Here is a 21,041-nt window from a genome sequence, read left to right as displayed (position 1 = left end):
CTTGCACTTGGCGGTGGGCCGGCCCACGCACAGTTCTGAGGATTAATAAGAACGTCATAAAATGTTGAATTTAGAAACGACCCACAGGAGTTAATGGATTAAAGCACAAATGAAAGATCTATGCACAAACACAGAAAGATGCTCTTCGGGTGAGAAATGAGGGATGGAGTCATAAAAGCGAGATGATTAAATAAGAGCCCCGGCTGCATCAAGCCACAGGAATTTACATGGCTCTCTCCCCCTGAACTTAAGACGCTTTCCAAAAAGACAGAAAAACAAATATTTCACTGCGTGTTATCCATCATTCTTACACTGCGGTGGCCAAGTGAAACAGAGCGAACGCCTCGCCGTGGAAAAAAGAAGGCGCGATCAAAGAATGTCATCGATTTACAGATGTGTGTTAAGTACTATGGCAGGAGGAGAGGCCGGGGGTGCCAACCAAAGTGCCGGGACAGGAGAAGCCAAGAGGACCTCGCAGAGTGAAAAACACATCAGTCTGAGTGGAGACCCCCTCCCCCCACACTCCAGGAGTCAACACATACAGCAATAAAGAGGCACCCTTGTCAAGCAGCCGTGGCATCGAGAGGAAAGGATGGAAAAGCTGCGACTGCGAGTCGTCACCACCAGAGGGAAGCAGCGCGTGACAGACCCAACAAGGCCCTTCTGGAGGGATGTGCTGGAGCAGGTTAGATTTCATCTGCTGTGGCAACAACTTAAACACCCACTCTGTGACCGAATGTCACTATTACTATTAAAATATAGTTACACTGATGTTGGAAGAAAAAAAATATTCACACCTAATATTTACTATTTCACTGTTATATTCAGACTTCTCATCTTACTTTCTCTGTTTAATCTCACACACAAACTCAACATGTCTCCTGATAGCAGTGAGACTGGGGAATCTGTATGTTTCTGTCTGAAAGAACGTGCAGTTTCTTTGTTATCATATGACCATTTCTTACAAACCGCTCTATGGGACGAGGGGAAAGGTTCCCGATTAGGCCGAAGACGTCATGAGGGTTTCTGTTAGCGGGTCATGATGAGTATTTAAGAGATGGTTCTTTGAGAGATCTCTGAGCAGTCTTGGATATGCAATGTGTCTTTCACCTAGTACTTCTGACTCTGCTCCTTCCTTGCAACGAATAAATATTCCTGTTTTAATGATTTTACTCGAGGGGTCGAGTGAATTTTTCAACCAACTGATGAAGAACAGTCCAAAATATTGTCCATCATTTGAATTTTTAAATATTCTCCTTTACACCCAGACCGCTTCCAGACACCCATCCTCATAAGATCCTGAACCTGATCCAAACATCAAGGTCCCATATGTAGAAAAAAAAACTCAGGGTCCATGAATCCTAGAAGTTTTTGTTGAAGTTGACATATTTGACTGAACAAGTCAAGGTTTGGAAGCTGTTGGTGCCAAAGGTCAGATTGTACATGTTGTACTTGGAAGGCAACACATAAAGCTGAACTCTAAGACGACAGGTGGTCAATGTTTGGTATTTCTCCTTAATCAGTTACATAAACAAATCAACCTTAAAAGGCCATGTTTCATTGAGTCAGCACTAATATGTGTGGTTTCTTAATGCTAAGGGGAATATGAAAGCTGTGGTAGCACAATGCATTTGATCTTATTGCGTAATCAAATAAACTGTTTGATGTTTGTGCGTGTGCGTGTGTGTGTGTGTGTGTGTGTGTGTGTGTGTGTGTGTGTGTGTGTTTGTGTGTACCTGCGAGGAAGAGGGCGTTGGAGGGGCAGGAGAGCGAGCAGACCTCCGCTCCTCCGCTCTTGGTGCATGTCAGCTGGGCTCGGGGTGCTGGCTTCCCATTGGGCAGACACTTCACCGCCTCTGAGGAACACACAGAGTCACATCACTGTGACAACCACCTGGACACACACACATGCACTTGTGCTCAGGCCTGCCACGAGGGATGCACCACACTTCAAAAAAAGCGGACACACACACACACACACACACACACACACACACACACACACAAACACACACACAGAAAGTTGGTGCTTACCGATGCAATCTTTCTTGTTCCAGTGGAGCTTCTGTCCAGGCGGACACACACACTCGTAGCCGCCCTGGGTGTTAATGCAGCCGTACTCACAGCTCCCGTTGCTGATGCTGCACTCATCAATGTCTGAGGCACAGGAAGTGTTATGCTCAGTGTGTGTATGAATGTGGAAAAAAAAACTTTTCAAAGAAAACATTTCAAAATTCTTTAATTTAGTTTCATCTGTGAAACAAGTTTTTTTTTTATCAGGATGATTTAGACTAGAATAATTCATGTTTTCTTTTAGGTGAGTTTCAATGTGAATAACTTACACACACCATATAAGTGCGCTGTGTTTAGATTGCACCAAGAAATTAAAATGAATGCTTTAAATGAGTATTACAGCAAAACCCTTTGCAAACCCTGTTTTTTTCTTCTGCTATCAAATTATACAAACAGTCAAAATCTGAATTAGAAAGAGACACTTGGCTCTTTCAAATCCAATCTAATCGCTCCCCACACACACACACACACACACACACATACACACACACACACACACACACACACACACACACAGACACACACACACAAACACACACACACCACAGACACACACAGACTTACAGTGTATGCATACAAGGATGCAGGAACAAATTACACAGACCAGCGACATGTCATTCAGAGGAACTGAGCTGTGAGAGTGTTTTCAGCAGCAGCCATCTGCACCCGCTCAGTGACCCTCTCACCTTCACACTCCCTTTTTAGACGCACACACACGTTTACACACACGCTTCGGCTGAGTCAAACAGGTTTGTTCCAGGCCAGTTTGTTGTCTGAGCTCGCTCACCTCCACAGTGAGTGAGGCCGTACAGGATATAGCCCTTCTGGCACAGGCACTCAAAGCTGCCGGGGTAGTTGATGCAGGTGTGGTCACAGGTTCTCTCAAAGGAGCATTCGTCGATGTCTGAGGAGGACCGGAGAGACACATGACTGGTGAGTAACACGGAAGACATCATCATCATCAGGGACTCATCGAATTAGGCTTAATTTACTGATAGTGGGTTTCCTGTTCATATCCATACAGCTGGCTGTTTACATCCACTGTGCATACTTAAATCTACAAGATTGAGCCAGGCTAGAAGCTGTTAATATTTATTTTCAGATGAGAAAGTATCCCTTTAGATTCCCAATATGTGGTCAGTTTATCCAAATATTGCTGCCGCAACGTTTTCTGAGACATGCTGGAGCCACTGGAGGAGAGGTGCCTTGAAAGCGGCCGGCTGTTGTTCAGCATACTTCAGTGTGAGCAGTCTGCTGGTATGCTAAATACGTTAGCATGCAATATGTTAGCATGTAATATGTTAGCATATTTCGAATACATACAGCCAAAGTCTGGATAAGGTCAAGGGAGGGAAGGATGGACGGGTGAAACAAACAAAGGACTTTCATTTAGGAGACCGCTGTTCATGTCCTTAACCTAAAACTAAAGTCTTTAATATTAAGGTTGATCAAAACAGTGTCAAATGCGCTCCTGCTTTGCGTAATGATCAAACACATCTGAGGGTTTCTGCATCAGTTCAGATGGTTATTTAACCTCACAAACTTGCGGCTGTTGTTGGTTCACAACATGTCAATGGAATCATGAGCTGATGCAGTCATGGTTTAATTCAGCCCAGTGAGAGCTCTCGGGTTTTGTCCTCCTGCAAAGGTCAGAGGGATGAGTGGTTTACAGATATGCAATCTCAATGACTCATTTATGGAGAAACACAGGCTGCTCAGCGCAGCCTAAAGAGGCCTCCCAATTAATCACAGTGGACAGTATAGTCAACAAATACAAGAGTTCCACACTAAACTACGAAAAGACCTCTTTCTAATAAACCAGTCTGGAAAAACTTCACTGGACCGAGGTTAAGCCGGCTCACATTCACCGTTACTCAGTGTCTGTGTGTGTGCTTATGTATACTGGTCCAGCACTAAATATTATCAACCAATCAGGAACGAAGGCCAGCATTTTTTCAGCTCACCTGGTTTATTTCAGGCTGTTCGCGAGGCTTTACAGGGGCTAAAAATACAACATGTCATAATGGAGTTTGTCATGCGGAGGAAGTTGTTAAGGCTCTGGATGTTGGCTCTGTAAATATTACAGGCATCTGCTCGTGTGTGGACTCAGGAATAGGTCGCCTGTTTCGAGCTAGTCAACGAGCAGAGTTCACACATGAACAGAACTCTGCAGCTGTTGAAGGTAAAAGGAACCGATATGAAATACATGTTGGTTTGATGTGATCCACTGTGAGGTCACGATGAGGTGATGTGACAGTGATCGCTAACATTTATATAACTGCGGACACTCTCGCTAAACCTTTAGAAGAGGAGGAATAACTTGTACAAGCTGCTGATGCAAATATGGCAAATGATTATTTATTCTGCTTTGGTTTCTGCGCCAGTTCTGGCAAAATACACTGGAATGTTTAACCGGGAGCTATTTTCTCTGGAAAAGCTGAACCGGCACAGAAAGAGCCGGCAGATCAAATATAATATTTCATTTTAAAGTCATGTTGAAGCCGAGCGGTCCAGGTACATCGGACCAAACTTGGCAGCTACTAGCTGGCGTGGTGCGGTGGCAATGGTGTGTCAGAAACAGGCACTGACGTGGCTAACAGCTCTCAACACCACGTTATTAAAGACTTCAAACGCACTGCTGGAGATGCACAGTTCATCCGACACACATACGCACACGAGTGCACACTGCTGGCGGTTTCGGGCCGGAGACCGAGACGTCTCTGGGTTTTGTTTTTTAAAATAATGTTGTGTTTCTCTGCTCTCGCTTGCTGCACCTTGTAAACAGGAATCCGCCTTTGGATGAACAAACACCAGCGCTGATCCCATCAGGCTCCTTCATGTGCACTGCACATCCAGCTGAGGATGTCAGACTGCAGGTTCTCAGACCTTTTTTCTTTTAAGCATTTAAGCCAGGGGTGTCAAACATACGGCCCGCGGGCTGGCTCCGGCCCGCCAGGGTGTTGAATCCCCCCCAAAAAAAGTTAATTTTTTTTCTTAAGAACAAAATTAGCAGAGGTGGGATTCAAACCTCTGATCCTCTGCTTATAAGACAGACATGCAAACCATTGATCCACAGTCGCAATTGATATGAGCACTGATATTATTGTGCTAGAAGTCATTAAACATGGATCACGTCATGAAAGTGGCATCACAAACGTGTCACAAAGAATCTGTTTATCTGCCTGGGCTCTCCTCTGCAGAGGGCTGATGTCTGAATTTTTGGTCTTTATGTTTCTAGTTAATTGTTGAAAGACCTTAAAATAGAGTTTATCATCTAAAAACCTTCACCAATGATTTAAACATAGAGAAACTTTGTCGTTAATTATGAGTTATTATGCTGTGATTTTACTGGTCCAGCCCACTTGTGATTTTACTGGTCCAGCCCACTTGAGCTCAAAATGGGCGGCATGTGGCCCCTTCACTTAAATGAGATTTAAGCAAATACACTAAAGGTGAATCGGGTAAAACCGTTAACTAATAGAGCCCCATAAAACATCCCCAGTTAATTACTGACATTAAGATAAGTATTTTTTTCCATAAAGTGTTATGTTTAAATATGCAAATGAGCGCTTCATCGTAACACGGCAAGGTTGTACTGCATTGTTTATGCAATGCCCTATTGCATATTTGCATTGCTGTAACTATCAGAGAAGCAGGAGGCCTTTAAGCGTGAAGTGGATTATGACAACTAAGCCAAGACAATATGTTAATGTAAATGTAATGGTTTTTAGAGGATCCGTCTGCTCAATGAGAACAAGAGAGCTTCACATGGGACTCAGACAGCGGTCTCCTGGGTGAAGGTTTGTCCATCAACAGATGAGGTGAAGCACTTCCTCATCCCTTCACAGACTTTCTCGCCAGTGACTGGCCTAATTCCCGTTGTGTCACTGTCATCTATAGCTGGAGTTAAAGTTAAGTACATTTAGCTGGACAACAACATTGCTGGTGTGTCAGAAGTCGCCCCACCGAGCTCAGTAACCACCAGCAACAAATGTGCGTCTTTGAGTTTTGTCAAACGAAACCAAAGAGCTGGACATTCTAATGACAGGGAGAATCTGTGTGATTGACAGCTGTCGATCACTGACCTTCGCATGTCCGTTCATCGGTAAGCAGTTTGTGGCCTTTCTGGCAGCTGCATTCGAAGGAGCCCACCGTGTTCCTGCAGAAGTGATCGCAGCCTCCGTTGTTCTCCTGGCATTCGTCGATGTCTGGGTGGAGAAACAGAAAGGGCCATCAGCGAAGGCACAGGTTGGTCAAAGCTCAACCGGATCTGAGACCTTGTGTACCCACAATACCGGTTTTCGCATGACATGATGAACACCAAACAGTTAATGTACTAATGGAGTCACGTGACATGCAGACTTTGTTGACTCTATTCAATGTTTTAATTTATTTCTCTCTCCTTTAATCTTTTTACTGACTTTTCCAAATTAGGCTGCGTGTTTCATTATGGTGTGTGTACTGGAATGGAACATTTCAGGGTTTTATGGTTTAACTGGGCTCCAGCAGGTCTTTGGAGGTTGAGCTTGCTCATAGGGATCCCTTTCTCATCCCATGATACGCTAGTTACTTGGAACTAATGGAGTCAGGCTGCTGGGAGCGAGAAAGAGAGACCTATTAGTGGATGGTGGTCAATGGCCAAGAAAAGGGGTGACTGTGACCTCTTTATATCTTTCATCAACAAAGTTGGTACTGAACATACCTGCAAAATGTTCACTGAGACCATATGTCCTTCAGAGTTTTCAGAAAATATCTGCTTAAATGAAATAAAGCATCGTTGAGATGTGTGGTTAAGGTTGGGTAACTCACAGCACTCGGTTAACGTTGGGGAATAACTGTGGTCTTCATTAAATAAAAATAAAATGTTGCTTATGAACAAAAATAACAATTATGTTGCTGCAAAACACATTTGACAAACACAAATGTTTAATATACAACTGTAATTTTGTAGAAACAGGTTTGTTTTTTCTTCATATACTACAGTTTTATCTTTCTGGTTGATTTTTGCAATTGTTTCCCTTTGGTACATTAAGTTTAAAGAGCAGAAAGACCTGATCGGCTTTATGTCTCAATGAGAAAATAGGAAAAGAAAGTAAGGAAAGTAAGGGAAGCAAAAGGTTTCAGTGAGGCACCATTGAAAGCACTTCTTCTCGACGTAGGCCTTGTAGTATAAAGTTGTTTCTTCATCTTGAGGTGATGTTGTCCTCCTGATACATACTAAACTTGAAGATATCGTTAAATGATCAGCAAGTGATTCAATAAACACAGTGAAAACAACTTGTGAACTGGCAGCAGTTTGGTTTAAAGAATTAGATTTAAATAATTATTAAATGCTATTTGATAAGGTTTGGGAATGTTGGTAACGGCCTCCTTGTTGGTCTCACATTAAAACAAACCTGGATACCTGAGCTCTAAGCCAGGTGTCATGCAGTCATCCAGAGACATACATACTGAAATGATAATAAGGCCAACATAACCGCCCCGAGACGTTCAGTGCCAACTACGAACCTGCTGCCAGATCTGGCAAACCCCAACCATCCAGTTTACGGTGTCCTCAGATGAACCCTAACTGCTGGTTTTTCCCCATAAATACATTTTGCTGCCTTCTTATGTCTCTTTTATAGAAAGTGTTTCCTATCCAGATACAATTGTTTTTCTATTTGTCTCTGAAAAAACTTTGTTTCTGGAGGAGGAGAGAGGAGGCTGGAAATATTTCCAATGTGTAGAGTGTTAGGGAGGAGGGGGAGGATAGGAGGAGCGAGAGGGGACAATAGTCTGGCAGATTACACAGGCTAAACCCTTTTAGATTGGCGCTCTAAGTGATGAAAACTGTGAGGCATTAACACCTAAGCCCTTTAGCCGGGAAATAAATCCAGCAAGACACCACAGAGACATAGAGGAGGAGTAGAGACAGGAGGGAGAGAAACATAAGGAACTCGAATTGCCTCCGCCGTCCAGCCAAATAGTTCTGGTGTACGAACAAGAAAAAGAGTCTCATTGGTGTTCACGTGCTTGGCCAATAAAGCTGATTCTGATTCAACACACAGTTGTAGCAATGACAGTAAACAATGCTTCAAATATAGATGTTGTCACAAAGAAACTACAAACTCTAATGCCGTGTTCACACCAGATGTGACGCACATTATTTGTGAGACCAGATTACATACAAAGTCAATGCACAGACGCAACGAAGATTGCGAAGTTGCGAAGATGTAAAATTTCCACCGGGCGGCTCGATAAGACGCGTACGAGGCGGCTAACGCGTGAGTCATAGTTGCGTCAGCCAATCAGCGTTGAGATGTTCCGATCGTCACTGCCGGTAGAGCTGGTAGGTGCCGTCATTCAGACGCTGTTGTGGGACTACGGATAATATTATGAACCCAGACACCATGGAGTTTGATGTTACGACGTTTTTGTGACTTACACAACAAGTATAAATCAGAACTGGCGGTTATTTCTTTTTAAGTCAATAGTGAAAAAGATCACTCTTTTTCTGGTGAGAGAAGCGACAGAGATTAGCCACGCCCCCTTTGTCCCGGCGAAATTAATCGCGTCGTGTTTGGTGTGAACACCCTTTTTTCACTCGAGCGAGTAAACTGAAGCAGTTGACACAACGTGAAAATTAAAGTTGTGTTACTTAACTTGCATATTTTACTCCAGAAAGGTACCAGGCATAGTTATCTTGTGTTTGTTACACAAGATAACTATGCTACCTATTTCAACCCAAAACGCAATCTTTTCCTAAAAACAAAGTAAGCAGTTGGAAGTTTATTTTGAAAAGACACGATATATGTAATGAGCCGAAGCTGACATGCCATCTCTGACACGTCCAAAACTGACACTGGAGGCGCTACAAGAGCGCCGTCGGGCCACTGACTGGTCAGTATGTGACTAGTCGGGACTGATCAATTCAGAGCCGCTAATAGCAAAGTCAAGAGAAAGAGGTGAGAGGACAGAGAGGTCCAGTTAACACACACTATCAAATGGCCCTCAGTGCAACGTGATCGGAGCCCTTATAAAGCAGCCAGTAACTAAACTGCTGTGTTTTTCCATCAGGGTAAACTCCGGCCTCCCTGGCCTGTTCCTCTCACTCTGGATCCTCAGGGAGATTCTGCTGAATGAACTCTTCATCTAAATATGGAGCCGAGACAGGAATCCACAACGTGCTGGCCAGGGGCGTCCCTAGGCTTAAACATTTGGGGCTAAATCCCCGGATGTTTTTTAATTAGCCCCGAATATTAGTCCCCCCCCCCCTCCTCTCCAAAAAAAACAATATATATATATTTTTTTTAAAGATCACATCCTCAAATTACGGTTATCTCATGTGGATGCTTCCACAGTGTTTTTGGACAGGTTTCAGTAACAAGTATAAATATATATTTTTTAAAAGGCCACTACTTTGGCTTTGACACTAACACCTCCAGGTCACACGAGACGTCATTCACCCAAAACAGTGTTAGGCAGCAGGCGCACTTCACAACAGCAGGCTGCTGTCTTTGGGTAGTAGCACAACAAGATGTTACACCCATTTTTCAGATGTTTTCCCCCCAAAGGTGGTCAGGAATTAAAGAGGTAATGGGAATAGAAATTATTTAAAAATGTAGAATTTCGAAGAGTGTTGCAGCTGGAACGACTAGAGGGATGTAGCTGCTAGTGGGTATTACATGGGAAAAAACTTTCTGTTATTAGCATCTGTCTGTAAATGCAATTGTAGTGTGTGAGAATTGTGTACCTACAAATAGCACCAGAGGCGTCTGTAGGATTTGTGTGAGAATTGTGTACCTACAAATAATAAAGTTTGGGCTTCTTCTGGATGGGAAAGTAGCTAAAGTTAATGTGAGGGTATAACGTCCAACCATCTTCTTTATTTTCTTTTTCATGAAATGCCTCAATTCAATTCAGTCCAGTAGAGCAGGTACCTGTATAGTATGTGGAGAGTGTTTCTACGCCTAAAAATGTTGGTGCGCACCGCGCGCGCATAGGCTATACTTTTCAAGGCTGAGCCCCGGATGTGTCAAAATCCTACAGACGCCTCTGGTGCTGGCTGCTCGCTGCGGTAACAATGTAGTAAACTGTGTGCCCCGCTGTGCCCTGTCAGCGGCCTTTTATAGGGATTGTCCGTCCATCTGGCTCGGCTGAAAGGGATATCCCCGTTGCTGGTGGCAAGCAAATGAGTCTCCGTTTTTTGTTAAGGAGAGTGGGACAGGTAAGGATGTTCAAGTACACTTAAGTGTTCGTCTAATATCCCGAAATGTGATGGCATATCAGGTGAGTAGCCTTTAATCTATCTGAATCTATCTAATCTATCTATCTTTTAGATCTACTCTTGACTGCCAGTCTATGACCTCCTCTTGACTTTGTGTTTTTCATCCGATCTGACTCTCTTGATTCCCAGTTTGGCTCTGCCCATCCTCTGTTGTCTCACGTCTAACCTGCAGCGCCGTCTGCCAAAGCAGTCAAATCAGTCATGGTCATCTTCTTGTTCTTTTCTTTGACATGCTGACAGTAGCTGGTAGGACTGATCTCTATCTGTGAGACAGCAGGAGAGATGATTTTCTCCCTTTATGTTACACACACTGCACAACTGTTAACTTCTTTTTAAGACACGGACATTTTTACGTGATCTCTTCCTCCATTTTCAGATTTTTGAAGGAATCAGATGAGAAGAAAAACCACAAGAAGCACGGCTTCAGGAGTTGAGGAAATTTGGATTCAGACGTGTTGGCAAGTAAGCAAGTCCACAGCATTCCCCCTGTGCCCACAACGTCTATGCTCTAATGCCTATGTAAAAACAGTGGATACCAACCCCGGTCTACCCAATGCAGACAGACACAGCTTCGTAATTATTCTGGCAGCCACAAACACTGGCTGAGCGGCCGCAGCTACCCACACTTAATGGCCACTCTGGGGATGGCTGAGCCTCATAACAGGGTCTATAATTACCTTTAATGGAGCTTAAATAAGCTTTGAGCTTAAACAAATACATTAAGCCTCCGCACATCTTGAAATGATAAAGTTCAGTGAGTGGAGAGAGAGCATGGGTGAAGGGAGAATGAAGGGTGGCCTGATGTGTGTGGCAGTTCGGAAATTGTCAGTTGTCCCTCTGGTGTTTAACCTTCACCAACAGGGCTTTCCTCAATGTTTACCACTGTGACCATGGTAGCTTGTCGTGTTAACATGCTATAATTGGCTTATTATTAGCACAATATTCATCAGGTGTTTTTGTCCAAAGCCAAGGAGATGCCTTTGAGAATAATGCCTCAACACTCATTCAGATCAATTCATACTTTCCGCGCCTGCCTGTCATCGAGGGTCCAGTTGGTGGTGTTTGCACCTCTAGCTGGTTGGCCAAGAGGAAGAAGAAGATCACAAAGTGCATACTTGTTTTGAAGAGAAGTTGTGCAAGGAGATCCACAGGTAACTGAAATAATTTGTTCTTACAGAAAAACAATGACAGTCAAATGGTGTTGAACTTCTGGCACACAACGTCTTTACTGCATTACTGCAAATAAACGGCCGTGAATCGGGGAAATGAGCACACCTGGAAGGCCAGACCGACGCAGAGTCTCAACGGGAGAATGAAGAGAAGCGTCTGCCGATCCAATGTCCGAGGCTTTACATGTTCTGCCCGACACAAGTGCCACAAGGCTGACGGAGACACTGGGACTGATTGGAATGTCATCATCATACACGTGGAAGTATCGGATATATTCATAATCTGAATTGATCTGATGGCACTAGATGAGAAGTTAGAAAATCAAAATGTGGCCAATCCATCTGCTAGTTTTTGAGATTTTGACCGAATAAGTCAAATCTTTGAATAGTTGTTGGTGGCAGATGAAAAATCAGGGGATACCTGAAGCAATTGGGATTTGACCTCTGATATAAATGCCATGGGAATCCATCCCATAATTGTTGAGATATTTTAGTCTGGATCAAAGTGGACCAAACTTCAAACGTCCATAGAGCCATGTCACTACCATGGCTACTACACATGTAGAAACGCTACGACTTTCTCTGTCGAAGAGCAGAAGAATTAAATTGTGAATAAAATCTGTGCATATGTACAGATGAATGGGCCGCTTGATGTCATCATGCACAAACATCTGGGGTGCCAGAAGCCATCTGGCCTGAGGCGTTTGGTAATGAGGAAGCTCCTAATGAACTCATTAGTGCTTCACAGAGACCTGCACATCGACAAAAAAAAAAGAGCTTGAACACACACACATTCACACACTCACACACAGACACACACACACACACACACACACACACACACACACACACACACACACTCACACACACACACACACACACACACACACACACACACACACACACACACACACACACACACACACACACTGGCAGTCTCCTGGGATCCATCTCTGACATTTACCCTAGATGATCAATATCTTGCTCCGGCCTTCGATCAATATTTTCCCCCTTTGCTTTGAGCTGTTTGAGCCGGCTATCTGCTGCTTGCAGGTTTCTGACGGCCAGTTGTGGTTCTTTTTAGAGCATTTTTAAAGCTGGATTTAAGAGCAATTTAACGACCAAAATAAAGAAATAAAAAGACTGGCCAAAGCCTTCTATTTCCAATTGAACATAGCTCATGAAAAGTTGTGAGACTATAAATGGAAAGTTAAAAAAACAACAACATTACTCTGAAAAGATTCAAGAACATGTTCTGAAACCTGTTAACGGCCATTCCATGAAAACATAAGAGCATATTGTATTAACTGTGTTCTATATGTAAACCTTTATTGACGTTATTTTGTTTGATATGAAATACCATAAAATGTGAATTGAAAACTAGAGAGCCAGGAGAAAGTCATCCTGTCTGACAAGTTCTATTCCATTTTTGGCAAATTTGAACAGAATTTAAAGAACATCTGCACAAAAAAACAACAACAAACTGATGCAGAATTCCACTACTGTGCAAATGGGAGTTGGAAGCATTGGCATAAACAGTTGTTGGTGCCAATACTCCAAGTTGGGTGCCAATAAACAGTTGCAGAGGAAGAGGGAGGAAGAAATTACCTAATAAAAAGGCAAATGTGAAACAAGCAAAATATGTAATGTGAAATGTGTGGGAAATATGACATTTCTGTTTGTTTCATGTATTACTGAGAGGAAGGTGACAGTCTCCACGCAGGTCCGAGCGGAAGCTTGAGTGACATTGTGCGCCTCAGCCAAGCGTAAAAGCTTTTTGCAATATTTCAGCTTTATTTTCTTCAAATTTCCACTTTTTGATGTGCAAATTGAAAATGTGAAAAGAGGTGGATGTAAACGCACTTATGAGTCTTGACTGACGATAAATGGTTAAAAGTGAAATGCTTTGTAATGCATCGTCCTCGTAGTTAACTGATGCCATGCTGAAAGCAGTTGTGGGCAATGTTCAGCAGCAGAGGAAGCCGCTGTGGTTCAGGTGTGTGGTACAGACCATGAGGGTCCTGTTCAGACCCACAGGGTCCTGGCTGGTCTGATCACAAGTAGACACCTCTAAAAACATGTCCATGATTTCCTTTTGTGTTGTTGTTTTTAACCTGCAGGAGGCAGCAATGCGCTTCCTGTGCCCAGGTCGCCGGAAATTAAAAGAAGAAATCAAAATAGTACAGACTGTGTGTATTCCTGGGCGTGCTCCAGGGAACACAAATTGCCAAAGAGGCACTTGTGATGTATCTCTATGGCTTATTTTCAGACCTTCTTACGCAACTTGATGAAAGTGAATGAGAACGTTCTTCTGTTTTGAGGTCGTCTGAGTAGGCGGTCCTCCATGTGGACCAGGACTCATCCATGTGCACACTGCTAAAAGAATGTGGCCATATGTGGCCCAGACCACCGATTACCCGAGACTCGTTGATGCCAGGGAACAAAGTCATCGGGCTCAAAGGTTTGCTCGATGTGACATTGAGTAATTGATAGAAAATAAATTGAGCCTGTGTTGGTTATAAATTATATATTCAAGAACTTTCTAAAGCAATATCTCAGTAATCCAAACGGCAGGCCTCTACGAGAACTTGAAGTGAGTCTACTAGTCGTGGAACGGTGACCTTGAGGGGATTCATTTTTCTTCAAGGTTAAATGTTTTGGATGTGAACTCTTCAACACTGCTCTGGCTGAGGAGGAGGCTGAGGGCCAAATGAGAAGGCTCGCTGACATCCACCTGGGCCAAATGAAACAAGTCCTCCACCCCGCCCCCCCAACTCCCCTAACCCCCGCACCCCACCCCACCCGACCCCTCCTGCCTGCTTCTCTGTAAGCCCCGGGGCTGTGTTTGTGAAGTCCAGTGTTTGGAATGAGAAACCCGACTCCAGAAGGGACCCTGATGCTGCTGGTGGGATCAGCTGCCTGATAAAGCCCCCCCCTCTCCCGCTGACCTGATTGATCAGCGCTGAAGCCTAAACCGACTGCCACCAATAAGGGTGGAGTGACTAACTCCTCACCTCTGAACCCTGTGCTCTCCAGGTCAAGCCCAGGGTCAGGCTATTATGTAAGAGGCTTGTCTCGATACCTTGTTCCTCAGAGAAATACTGAGATGGAAACAACCGACCAGGGATAAAACTCTTGCATTGTCACTTAGACTTGCTTGCAGGAATGTGCTACTCATCCCTCCAGGGAGAGTTTTACCAAATATAGTTTCACCAAATATTTGCAGTAAAAAAGCAATTAAATGGAATACATTTGCAGAAACCTGAACCTCTACAAATAAATACGGACCGAGGAGAGAGGAGCTGGTTTTCTTGGAGAGCATCGGTCTTCTGAGTGCTGGGTCATGCTGGCGGAGAGGACGGACATCAGGCCGGGAGGTAGCGTGTATTTATTCAGGTATTAAACGACCTCAGCACTTGATTCTGGTTAATAACAAACACTCCGCAGGGGCATGTTGGCCAAGGGAAACTCTCAGTTTTACACAACAATAAAACAGCTAGTGATCTAGGTCTGGCTGGGCTGGAGCGAGGGCTGCCGGCCGGGCTGCAGTCATGCAAGGTGATGGAGGAGCTTTATGACTTAATGATTAGTGACCAGCATTGGGGTAACAGAAACCCCCAGGTACCTCGAAGACACACATGCATAAGCATCGTCAAACCAAAAGTGTTGATCGTAAGAGCACACATATACATATTAAAACCAAGCGTCAACCTTCGGATCTGAAAAGTGAAACCAATGTGAAACTTGCATTCTCGACTCCTTTGGTTGTTTAGAAGTCTACGAGAAAATGTCTCTACTTCTCTCTTGATTTATTCCCTCACTAAACATTCTAAGCATGAGTTCATGTCGTAATATCTAGTTTTAAGTCTACTTCAATACAGCATGATGATCATTTCAAATTATGGTCCATTTAGAGTCAAATAGACGGGATTGACACTCCTCAACAGTCCAAATGAAGTCACTTCTATTCCCTGTTTGTAAAAAGCCAAGATGGTGACAACCAAAACGTTAAACTTTTAAACGTGACGTCAGCTACGTTCCTTTCTTACATACAGTCTATGATTAAAACCAATGTAAGGTCTGACAACTAATATTTCTAACCAAATGTGATATTTCCATCATGTTTTCTACATTGTTTTCCACTGATGAGAGGGCATTGCAGTGCTGCGTCCTCTTCTTCTGGTTTAACACCACTGACTGAAGGATTGACAAGACCAACCCTTCATCAACTGCACCAAACTCCTCACAATATAATAATAATTCACATTTACTTTGCACGTTGTAATCTGGAAAATGTATTACAACTTGTTCTTATGTGTGATCATGCACTTTGTCACAAAGTGCATGATCAGATACATAAAGTGTTAATGACGCTCCTTTCTTATAAGGCTTCCAGGTGGACGTGATCGAGTCTTAGTGTGTGTGTGTGTGTGTGTGTCTTTCCAGGTAGAGGAGGAATGCAGGCCAGTGGGGACGTGTCTCAGGTGGCAATACGCACTGCGTGCTGTACATCACATTGTGCCGACCACACGCTATCCATACGCACTCACAAGCACACAAGCCTGCACTGAGCTCGTAAGTGCACAAAAACTGACACGCGACCTCAATGTGTGTTAATTAAGCCACAGAAACAGACTCGCACTTGGACACACACATGGACACACACATACACAAACACTAACTCATCCTTCCTCCAACGTGCACCTTGTAATCAAACATCTGGAAAGAGTTCAAAAAAGAAAACCGTCTTCCTCCGCTCTCTCCCTCCGTCTCTGTCTTTCTCACCCAGTTGTCGGCACGAGAGCCCCGTGATGAACCGCCTCCTCGGGTTGGTGTGTCTGTCATCGTGAGAGGCTGAACCGGCTCGTCTGTCAGCGCAGATGAAAGGGCGTTTATCGGACTGGTGGCTTTTAAACATGCCCGACATAGTTTATATTGAAATGATTATGATAGACAGGCACGACGGGGCACATCCCTGGCTTTAGAGCGAGGCTGACGCAGAAAGGGAGAGAGAGGGAGAGAGAGAGAGAAAGAGAGAGAGAGAGAGAGAGAGAGAGAGAGAGAGAGAGAGAGAGAGAGAGAGAGAGAGAGAGAGACAGTCAGAGAGCTGTCTGTCTCTATCAAGCAATTCAGTGGCACATTAGATGAGACCACCTCACAGTGTGGCACTTATCTTGCCGCTAACTACTAGGTCTGGTAAACTACTAAATACCAGCAATTATACTCCTGTCTGCGCACTACGATACACTGCTCACACGACTGGGATTACACGTGCCACCGGAGTGGACACGCCCACACACGCCCACACACACACACACACACACACACACACACACACACACACACGCTGCGACTTGGCAAGGAGCAGTTTCAGAAGCATCCTTGTGGCCATGGGTTTAAGAAGCATGTCACTGCAACATCACTTCAAGCTAAAGGCCAAACAAGGACCTTTTCTCGCTTGTCTTCTAACATTGTTCACTCATTTTCTGTCTGCCTCTTTACTGCTGACTGTCAGATGAAAAAACTAATCCTTGAATCCGGATTGTATTAGAGGGTGAGATGGCACAAACTACAAAAAGACTTATGTGGGTGGGGCACAGCTGGACCCTCTGGTGGTATCTAACCATGAAAATAATATTTCAGGTTTCTGCCTCTGTTCCCACACAACGGGATTGAACTGCTAAATGACACTTAAAGTGTAAAAGAATCAACCCTATGTCCCGCTGGATAATCCACAGCTCAGGCTGTCAACAGTTGTTTTAACAACTCACAATTGACTTTTGGGCACACACTTAACACGTCTGTCTCCTGTGTAGGAGTCCTGTGTTCGTTTGGCCCATCCATCCAGCTCAACCTCCTCCCCTCAGTGGACTTCGATTTGCAAAACGTCAAAAGCAAACAAGAACCTTTGAAACTTTGAAACTCGTTGTTTTGGAACACAATTTTCAAGGAGACCAGGCCGTTCTCGTAGAAAATAGTACCAAGAAAAACTGTTCATAGTCTGTCGATTACTCAGAGTACTGGCGACATTGGTTTTGGAACAACAAATTGCGGTTAAAAGGAATTATTCGGTGCTATGAGAACAAAAAACCTCATTCCATTAACCTCCCTATCTCGAGGGACAGATGTCTCAAAACCTGGACTAATAAGACCAAAACCTTATCGTTTGAGGGAGAACAGAAAATGTATCGTTGGTCATTTGGGCGAACCTTCATCAGGGTGAACTGGAGGTATTTTGCCAAACAAAATCAAAAGTGCACATCCTGAGGAGTACATTTCTAGGCCACTTGTACATTCTCCCTCCGCTCTAAAATGTATGGTTCAAAATCAGAATCAAAAGATTCTGACTTTCAAAGCTCCCCTCTGACCTGATGTCACTCGTCATCCTATGAGTCCTGCACGTCGTGGTCTGGGTCTAGCTGATGTACGAACAGCAGCATCGCTGGGTGTGCGGAGAAGTGTGTGTCTTCCTGCCCGGTGCCCGGGTGATAGATACTGATCGATGTGCGCCGCCTGCTCTGTGTCTCTCAGCTCCCCTCAGCACTGATCCCCGCTCTGGGATTTATGAAGCCCGGCGGGCTGAGCCACAGCCAAATTATGTGGGCGGGGCACAGCTGGACTGCACTCCCATCCATCTTCTCCACTCAACTCCCAGCCGAACAGAAGAGGGGGGAACTTTTCATTTTTCCACCACTGTAAATGCCGGGTCCTGTCAGGACCACGAACCCCGCGGGCAGACAGAGTGGAAGTGTTCGCACTAGCTGCTGGGCTTGAACTTGACATGTGAGCGGCGGACGGGATCTTCTCCCAGCATGCAACTACAGTGTTACATGTCTGTCAGCAGACGATACTGCTGGAGGGGCTCCTCGAGACCAAAGCTGTCCTCATGAACGAGGCTTTTCGTGTTCAATATGTTCTGTCCCCTTATGAAAAACACCATCAAGTGCCCCACAGGTTTTAGCCCCTTTTTTTTACAATCAACTTTATAGATCTTGGTGTTTTTTTAACTGTGTATTTGAACAGGATGGTGGATTTTAGTCAGTTATCTGGGACATCCTGAGATTGGGTCTGTTCTGAACATCGTTGGAGGAAACACTGATTTGGAACGTAAACTGCTGTATCAAGTGTTTTTACCAGTTTAGAGCAGACCTCTGTGGTAAAAACCTCCAGAGTGATAAAATTGAGAGAATCCTAACGGGGAGAAGCTGATCGCGGTGACAACAACAACTCCCTGATCCCGTGTTGCTTTGTCAGGGCACCAAACTCCATCTTTTGTTGTTTTACTGGCGGCAGAAAATGACATCAGGGGAAACCATCGATCATATCCTGTTTCCAACTGACAGTCGACGTTGGTTGCTTTTAAGGCCGAATGGCAGCGATTATAAGAAACCATGATGAAGCTCCTCTAAGTTTAAGTAAAGACTTACTGTAACCTAAACAATGGCCTTAACTTAAGAGACCTACCTTAACCAAACCTTACTCAACTGAATAATTACATTGTATGGATGTTTTTTTCCAATGTACTGTACATTCATTCATATGTTCATCTAATGGCAGCTTTCTAAAAAGGTAAGTTATGAGAATAATGTCACATTCTTATGTTCAGCGTGTCAAGTTAGGGACTGACTGATGTGTCCTCATGTCCTGTAGTTGGGTACATGTGCTGGTTTGCAGCTGGATGGTGCTGTCTGTGTGAGTATGTGATGGTGGGAGGAGAGGAGAGAGAGAGAGAGAGAGAGAGAGAGAGAGAGAGAGAGAGAGAGAGAGAGAGAGAGAGAGAGAGAGACAGTGGGCAGCGTGGGCCTCACTGTTCAAACATCTCAAAGTTTGCCGACGTGTTGTCTGCCTGCCAGGCCTGAGACAGCTCCGGCTCCTGGATTTCAGACACCTACATGTCACATTCTGGAGAGTCAGACGCTCAGTCCATAAACACACCCACACACACACACACACACACACACACACACACACACACACACACACAATCCAGAACACACACACACAGGTACACTACATACAATTTAAAAGAGCCTGTGCTCACATCGCACGATGCTTGCAGAATTCCGAGGCGGGAAAAAGTAAAGCCGCTGTTACATGACCTGCCTCTTGGTGCAGTGACAACTTTCATTTCTCCGTGGCCAAGTCACCTGCGGGGTTGAGCCTGCTCGATCCATCTCTCCATCCATCAATAATGATACAATATGTAAATATCTTATCAATATCTGGATATGAGACTGGTATCATCTTAGGTTTTGGATATTATAATATAGCAAAAGTGTCTTTTCCTTGTTCTAGCTCTTTAATTATTTACCGTTACCCACTTAGTCATATCCATATTACTGTTGATAATTTATCATAAATGTCATTTTGTGAAAGCACCAAAAGTCAACCCTACAATATCATTGCTGTATCAATTTCGAGGTTTTCGGTTGAAGATTTTTTATTTATTTTTTTCGTCATATTGCCCCACTGGAGAACTTCTTACACGACCCAACATACACTGATATGTAATTATTATATAAATATGAACACAGAAAGGACACTTCCCTTCTCTGAAAACAATAGCCATGTGTTGAAATGAACGCTGCATAAGATTAAGCTCGCTGCAAAAAGTGAGTGAGTCAAAAGTTTATATGAAACTAATATGAGGCTTCAGTTAATCAAATAAAGCAGGTATCATCCGGGGTAATGCATTTTTAGTATACAATTGTCCTGAACAGTGTTTCCTTGCTGAGATACAGTGGAGAGAGAACACAAAGAGCAAATATTGTACTAAAATTGTTCAATTTAGACGGGCTTGTGTGTCTGCAGGGAACAACTGTGTCCAGCCCGAAGGAGAATAAGGGACAAGAAGAGACCACTGTTTGAACCCACAGGTCAGCCACATTCAGCGCTGGTTTACACAAAAGACACTAGAATAATATGTTGGGGATGCTCAGGCCCACGCTGCGGCCGCCTTCTCCTCCGACCACTGTCATTGACGTCAGTGGCAGGCTGGAGGAGGGGAAACGCTCGCAGGCAATGTCAACAACAACAAGCAGCGGCAGCGACCGGAGCTCAGTGCGGTTGAGGTGAGGCGGATGTCAGGGGCTCCGGTCTGGCTCTGGATCATTCAGATATCAGTTATAGCAGGTGGACCTGGCCTCCTCTGCATACCAATCCCACTGCATTTCTTGGCAAAAGCCTGCTCTGCATTGATGGTTGAGACGGTTGGTTGAGGTGAGGATCAGGATAGCTCATTAGTCAGGGTATAGGACCTGAACGAATCAGGGTACTGGTAATGCTAGAGCATGGACGCCAGGCTAATCCGAGTGCTTGAGTGGCATGCAGGGCGGGTCTTGCCAAAAGCCAGCCCAGTACAATGGCAGGTCAGTTTCAGAGTTTCAATCGCGAATGTCCATAAGTGTTTGTGGCGTTTTTCCTAAACCAACGATTCTGTTGCCCAAACATAACCTTAGCTTTGCTTTAGCTCTTTGTTTTGCTCAGCAAAGGATTACATTTTGTAATTATTTGACGAATTGCTGTGAGACTGC

At 44.2% G+C, this 21,041-nt stretch overlaps 1 protein-coding gene across 2 annotated transcripts in view; it reads right to left on the bottom strand.

Moving 5' to 3' along the window:
- Positions 1-21,041, bottom strand: part of scube1 (signal peptide, CUB domain, EGF-like 1) — a 96,900-nt gene that overhangs the window by 10,647 nt on the left and 65,212 nt on the right. For both annotated transcript variants that reach the window (XM_068586424.1, XM_068586425.1), the window contains 4 exons: positions 6,159-6,281; positions 2,861-2,977; positions 2,035-2,157; positions 1,737-1,856 (listed from right to left, as the gene is read on the bottom strand). In XM_068586424.1, coding sequence (XP_068442525.1) covers positions 1,737-1,856; positions 2,035-2,157; positions 2,861-2,977; positions 6,159-6,281 — 483 coding nt within the window. The remainder of the gene's footprint in view (positions 1-1,736; positions 1,857-2,034; positions 2,158-2,860; positions 2,978-6,158; positions 6,282-21,041) is intronic.

This window comes from Clinocottus analis, unplaced genomic scaffold (assembly GCF_023055335.1).
Source record: "Clinocottus analis isolate CAN_PGR_092001 unplaced genomic scaffold, fCliAna1.0.p SCAF_20, whole genome shotgun sequence".
NCBI classification, from domain to species: Eukaryota; Metazoa; Chordata; class Actinopteri; order Perciformes; family Cottidae; genus Clinocottus; species Clinocottus analis.
Note: the sequence above shows the minus strand (reverse complement) of the source record. Positions and strands in the feature narration are given on the sequence as shown.